The sequence below is a fragment of the Canis lupus genome, chromosome 29 (genome assembly GCF_003254725.2).
Source record: "Canis lupus dingo isolate Sandy chromosome 29, ASM325472v2, whole genome shotgun sequence".
In the NCBI taxonomy this organism is placed as follows: Eukaryota; Metazoa; Chordata; class Mammalia; order Carnivora; family Canidae; genus Canis; species Canis lupus.
Window position 1 is genome coordinate 5,879,345 of NC_064271.1, and position 6,834 is coordinate 5,886,178.

At 45.9% G+C, this 6,834-nt stretch overlaps 1 protein-coding gene across 5 annotated transcripts in view; it reads right to left on the reverse strand.

Moving 5' to 3' along the window:
* LYPLA1 (lysophospholipase 1) overlaps nt 1-2,820 on the reverse strand; it is a 41,193-nt gene extending 38,373 nt beyond the window's left edge. For 2 of the 5 annotated variants that reach the window (XM_025477743.3, XM_025477742.3), the window contains exons 1-2: nt 2,634-2,820; nt 1,645-1,676 (exon numbers count right to left, since the gene is read on the reverse strand). In XM_025477743.3, the coding sequence (XP_025333528.1) occupies nt 1,645-1,676; nt 2,634-2,702 (101 nt within the window). In that variant the 5' untranslated portion in view covers nt 2,703-2,820. Of the gene's footprint in view, nt 1-1,644; nt 1,677-1,813; nt 1,872-2,633 lie in introns of all 5 variants that reach the window. The other 3 variants (XM_025477744.3, XM_049103906.1, XM_035708359.2) reach the window with 3 other exon arrangements.
* Nucleotides 2,821-6,834: the final 4,014 nt, after the last annotated feature.

A 6,834-nucleotide genomic window follows, 5' to 3' on the forward strand; every position in this document is an offset into this window, starting at 1 on the left:
ATGGCCAACATGCACATGAGAAAATGCTCTGCATCACTTGCCATCAGGGAAATACAAATCAAAACCACAATGAGATACCACCTCACACCAGTGAGAATGGGGAAAATTAACAAGGCAGGAAACCACAAATGTTGGAGAGGATGCAGAGAAAAGGGAACCCTCTTGGCACTGTTGGTGGGAATGTGAACTGGTGCAGCCACTCTGGAAAACTGTGTGGAGGTCCCTCAAAGAGTTAAAAATAGACCTGCCCTACTACCCAGCAATTGCACTGTTGGGGATTTACCCCAAATATTCAGATGCAATGAAACGCCGGGACACCTGCACCCCGATGTTTCTAGCAGCAATGCCCACAATAGCCAAACTGTGGAAGGAGCCTCGGTGTCTGTCGAAAGATGAATGGATAAAGATGTAGTTTATGTATACAATGGAATATTCCTCAGCCATTAGAAACGACAAATACCCACCATTTGCTTCAACGTGGATGGAACTGAAGGGTATTATGTTGAGTGAAATAAGTCAATTGGAGAAGGACAAACATTATATGGTCTCATTCATTTGGGGAATATAAATAATAGTGAAAGGGAATATAAGGGAAGGGAGGAGAAATGTGTGGGAAATATCAGAAAGGGAGACAGAACATAAAGACCCCTAACTCTGGGAAACAAACTAGGGGTGGTGGAAGAGGAGGAGGGGGTGGTGGTGGGAGTGAATGGGTGATGGGCACTGAGGGGGGCACTTGATGGGATGAGCACTGGGTGTTATTCTGTATGTTGGCAAATTGAACACCAATAAAAAATAAATTTATTATAAAAAAAGAAAATTACTTTTACTAATCTAATGTAGCACAATGCTTCCTTATAAAGAGGATTTAATAGTTTTTGGCTACTCTATCAAAATTTATTTTAATCCACAGTTTTCCTCCAGTTCTGTAATTTTTTTTAACAACACTTCTGCCCAAGTTTCAAATAGATAATCACTGTTTTTTACTACTCCATACCCAATGTGGGGCTTGAACGTACAACCCTGAGATCAAGGGCTGCATTCTCTACAGACTGAGGCAGCCAGGCGCCCTGATAATCATGACTTTAAATACAAAAACCTCTCAATACAGAAAAAGCCTAAGAGAATGATAAATCATGTGTCCAAAATTACACAACAAAATTTGATCAGACTCTAAATAAATACCACAGTGGCCTCACTTGAACTTTAACTGATTTTTTCTTTAAAAGGTATACCTAAGCTCTCAATCAGAACACTGTACACCTCACATTGCTATTACTTCCTTATCATAATCAACTACTTCTTCTTAACCCGCTGTGAAATTTTAACTCCTGTAGAGAACTCTCAATTGCACAGTGTCTCTACAAACCTTCCACCCATCTCTGGCATCTAATACCCATAGCAACTCAAGGAGGAGTTTGCAATTTTAACATGTTCCCGAAACATGAGTTGAAAATGAGAAATTTAAGATGATGAGAGAAAAATTCTGGGAGTTTTTTAAAATGAAAAGATTGTAGCTTATTCCTGGATTGTAAGTAGGACTACCAATGTTCTTTAATACAGTTCTAGAGTTCTTCAATAAACCTTTAATGGCATAGAGTTGCACAACGTCCTTTCATTACTATTAGTAATAAGGGTACCTACCCTGTATCTCCTAATCCATGCAGGAAAATCACCTACAAGAGAAGAGGAAATATTAATAAACAATGCCTAAATAAACCCACCGAGAATTGTTATACACTGAAGCTGTGGTTAAGGCGGATGCCTGAATTACAGAACATAGCCCGTAGCAGGTTAATTAATCCTCACAGACCTCTTCAAAGACGAAAATCCTTCACTTCGCTTCTCAGTCCGTATGCGGCCTTTTAGCACTTACAGAGGTCCCAGTTAAAAAAAAAAAAAAAAAACAAAGGTCCCAGTTAGACATTCTTCGGTGCAAAAGATCACCGAGCACATTTTAAGAAAGAGTGTCTCTTTGGAGTCAAACCATCAAAGTCTCCCACAAACGCTGTAGAATTTTTCCATCGCAAAAAGGCGGGGGCGAGTTACAAGTACGTTCGAGATCTTCATACACAAGTTTCCTTAAACAAACAAACAACAACAACAAAAGTCCTTCTGATTTTGCAAGACACGCAACCTTCCAACGCCTTTCATTCAGAACAAGACAGCATCGTCTCATCCACAAGTGAGACCAGGGATGCTGCGAAGCCCGCCGCCCCCGCCCCCGCCCCCTATCAGGGAGCCTCCGCACTAGCGCCAGCGCCTCCCGCTCGGACCCGGTGGGCGGTGAGGAGGGCGGTGAGGAGGGCGGCTCCGGGGGGCGCGCGGGCCGCGCTCGCTCCGCAATGCGGAGGCCTCGGGATCGGGGCTGCCGGAAGTGGCGGGACGCGAATCCCCCGCCGCGGCCGTGACCCCGGGCTCTCTGCGGGCACCACGGCCCCGGGCCCGCCGACCCGGCGTCGCACCCCACGCCCTCCGCACCCGGCGGCGCGGGCGGGGCGGGGCAGGGCAGGGCAGGGCGCGGCGCCCTCGCCCACCGCTCGCTGCCGGCCCGCGACGCCCACCCCGCGCCAGAGGCGGCAGCCGGCCGCGGGCCGAGCGGGGCCCTGCGAACCCTGGCCGCCGCGACTCACCGCAGCCGTGGCTTTCCGGATGGCGGGCACGGTGGCGGGAAGCGGGACAGACATGTTATTGCCGCACATGCACCAGCTCGGCCGGCGGCGCGCGTCTCCAGGAAGACGGACTGCGGGCGCCGGGCCGGCCCAAGGGCGTGCGAGCGGCGAGTCTCGGCCCGCCCCGCCCCGCCCCTCCTCCTCCCCCTCCCCCTCCCCCTCCCCTCCGGGCGCGCGCTCAGGCGCGTGGGCGCCAACCAGGCGCCGCGCCCCTCTGCGCCGCCCCCGCGCCCCCGCGCCCCGGTCCCGGCGGCTGCCCCTCCCCCGCCGCCCTGCCCGCGGCGTCACAACGCCCGGAGCTGACCTCGTCGGGCCCCGTGGCCCGCCCGTCCTCGGTGCGGGTGGCCGCGCGGGGCTCCCTCCCGGGGCTCCCTCCCGGGGCGTGCGGGCCCCCCACGAAGGCTCCCAGGCCTGCGCCGGCGGCGAGGCCGCGGGAGCCTGCTTCATCCTCCGCTCCTGGGGCCCAGTGGGGAAAGGAATGACCCCGCAGCCCGTAGTCTCCTGCCCGGATACTCCCTCGTTTCTAAAACCGGGGTGTGCTCGTTCGTCTGGGCTAGGAAGGACCCGCCTGAGAGGCTGGTCGAGCTTTTTTGCCTTATTCTCCATTCGGGGCTATACCAGTGTGTAGTTAAGGGGTCACTCCCCTCCGCCTTTGAAGTGCAGCTGGAGGACGCCTGGGTGGCTCAGGTCGTGATCCCAGGGCCTTGGGATCCAGCCCCGCATGGGGCTCCTCGCCGGGAGCCTGCTTCTCCCTCTGCCTATATCTCTGCCCCTCTCTCTCTGTCTCTCATGAGTAGGTAAATAAAATCTTTTTTTTTTTTTAATTTTTATTTATTTACTTATGATAGTCACAGAGAGAGAGAGAGAGGCAGAGACACAGGCAGAGGGAGAAGCAGGCTCCATGCACCGGGAGCCCGACGTGGGATTCGATCCCGGGTCTCCAGGATCGCGCCCTGGGCCAAAGGCAGGCGCCAAACCGCTGCGCCACCCAGGGATCCCAGTAGGTAAATAAAATCTTTAGAAAATAAACTTCATTTGGAAAGGAAAACACTCAATTGCATGGAGGATCCTTAGTAACTGCCGGGTATTGACACTACTGATTAAAGCATGAGACTGGCAGGCCCCTTTTCTGCATGGGGCAGGGGGCCTCCGAAGTGTATCACACACTTGCTAGGATCTGGGAGGGGACGAGAGACTGAAACGCTAAAAGACAAAATGCCCTGACCTTCACAATGTAATGGAGAAACATAAAGGCAATATACAATGGTTAGGGAGTAGTCTAAGATGGGGAAGGAAACTGGTGAACAAAAGGCTTTAAGGAAAAAAAAAAAGGCTTTAAGAAAACCCACTCCACTTTAATTCATATGATGACCCGACTGCCGAAGGATTGCCATCTTGTTCGTAGTGCTTTTATAACTCTTAGCGTGGTTTTGAGCGTTGAGACTTCAGAAATGTTAAATTGATGCTGATTGAAAATTATAATATGACTCATTTCACGTTACAGTATACGTGTTTGTGTCAGGCTTTTAAGTATTTGCTTGGGATATAGAGAAAAACTGTCTGTAGCTCTCTTACTGTGAACATGACATGTTCCCTTCCTTGTAGGTGAATTTTTCTATGATGTAAAGTTCCAGGGGCCACCTAACAACTTCCAGTAGTGGGGAGTAGGACCCCTGCTGTGTGATGTATTTCAGTCACCTGCCCCTCTTTTCCTAACCTGCAAGGTTCTCCCAAGTCCTACATCATTTAAGGAACTCTGTGTTCTAATTAATTGATCTCTCTTCTTCCTAAGGTAGGGGAATGAAATAAATATAACTGAAAAAAGACAAAATTACTGTTATTTTTAGATGATTATGATACAGGAAATGGTTGTAGTTTATAGCCAATGGCCAATAAAAAAAATCTTGAGATGTTTCTGGCGCAGAAACATGAAGGCTACAGGCCCCACTCAGAAAATAATGCACCAAACACATTCGCTTTTTTTTAAGCAAATGACAAAGACCCAGTTTACCAGCTTTACTTTTTTTTAAATCTAAGCTTAACATTACATATTTAAACAATTGTCAAATCTTACTAAGTTGCCAGCGTTCGTGCACAACTAGAAAAACATCCTCAATTTATATTAAACGAGAAATGTATTACCATTAATGCATTAATATCTCTCACTACTAAATACTGAAAAAATTTGAAAATATTTTTGTGGAAGATTCCTCCTGGCAATGTTAACTTCACAGCAGGCTGACTCTACTTGGCTCACGTTTCAAACACAATGGAAAAGCAGGTCCGTGCTGGTGTTAGTGTACAAAAGAGTCACCGCCACCTTGGATTATGTTTAATAAAAAAGCAAAGTGCATACAGACATTTACAACAATTTTTAAAGACAAAAACAAAACAAAACAAAACAAAACAAAACAAAAACAATGGTCCTATTATGTGGTTCCAACAATAAACTCAAAAGTCTATGACAAATAGGGCTCCGATGAGCTGTGTATAAACACTTTAGATTACTTACTGAAAGTTGAGTTCGTTTGAAATCTTCAAAAAAAAGCGTTCCTGTCAGTCCTCAATGGTGCCCGTTACAGCTAACATTAAAGCCTAAGGACAGGACCAGTGGGCAGAAAAAGTTGCACTGGGGTTATAAGGAGTACATACTTTCAAGCTGGGAATGGTTTAAGGATAGCATAAGTCTCTAAGGAATTTTAGAAGCAAGGTTTCCAGGACCTGGAGGGTGCTAGCTGTTGAAAAGGTCATTTATCACTGTCTAGTAAAACCCTTGAAACCCTTAAATGTATATTGGCAGGTCATAGCAATATGATTGCTAACGTGTATCTAGGGGCATAGAGATAAGGAAGTTTCCAAAGGAATTTTTATGCGTTGAAGTAAACTTACTGGATCCTCGGGGGTTGGATGATGGATGTAAAGCTAAGATTTCCTTTTGCCCTTAGTGAAAACTGTTACCATGAAGGCAGCTGAGTTCCCAGAGGACGGTCACCTGTTTCCAGGACTTGCCAATGGGCTATAGGCATAAGGAAGTTTCTTTTTTCTTTTCTTTTTTTTTAAAGATTTTATTTATTTATTCATGAGAGATTGGGAGAGAGAGGCAGACAGCCAGAGGGAGAAGCAGGCTCTCTGCAGGGAGCCTGATGTGGGACTCCATCCCAGACCCTGGGGTCATGTCCCAGAAATTTATTTTTTCTTTGCCTTTGTTTCCCACATCAATTACACAAAGGAAAATTTAACAGAAGCTATTTAAAAATTACAAGTAATTTTAGCAATATAGCTAATTACTAAATCAATATACAAAAATGAATGGTTTCTCTAGCTACAAATAATAGCTGGTTAGAATAAGTAACAGAAGAAAAAATAATTCACAATAGAAAGTTTAAAAAACATACAGGTTGGGACCTGTGGGTGGCTCAGCAGCGTGATCCCAGAGTCCTGGGATCGAGTCCCACATTGGGCTCCCTGCATGGAGCCTGCTTCTCCCTCTGCCTGTGTCTCTGCCTCTCTCTCTGTCTCTCAAGAATAAATAAATAAAATCTTTAAAAAAATAAAATTAAAACAAATATTGTTTAAGTGTGAATAAGTCAGAACCAACCTTTGATAAAAGTAGGTAGGTTTTATCATAGTGACATTTATTTCTACCCCCTTCCCATGCCCTCTCCTTAGCCCTCTCAGTACAGTTTTCTCCCAAAATCAAAGGGATATACTGCTCTCCTGCCTCTGGCTTCCTACCCCCTCTTTACTAAATCTCATCTCCAGTTGTTTTCCAATTCTCAGATTTGATAAACAAAATAAGCCTATTCTTGGGCCCATTCTAAAAATGACTTGTTCTTGCCTCATAGTAAAAGTAATAATCTAATAACTGAAATTCTTTTCTTCCTGTTCCCATCCCTGCCAAAATATTCTTTAATGTGTGATCTCCTTGAGGAAGAGAGTTTTATGTGCATGTTTTTGTTCTGTTGCTTTTTAATTTCAGAAACAGAGGGTTAAATGGATTAGACTCTTCATAGTGTATTACATTATGATTCATGTAAAATGCCTTGTATGAATTTATCCCCTTTTATCCCCCCCTTATTCTCTACTCACTTTGAGAATTTTCATTTTAAATGAATTCAAAGGAATTTATCTGTATTGGACTGTTAAAGGCACTTGGATAAGC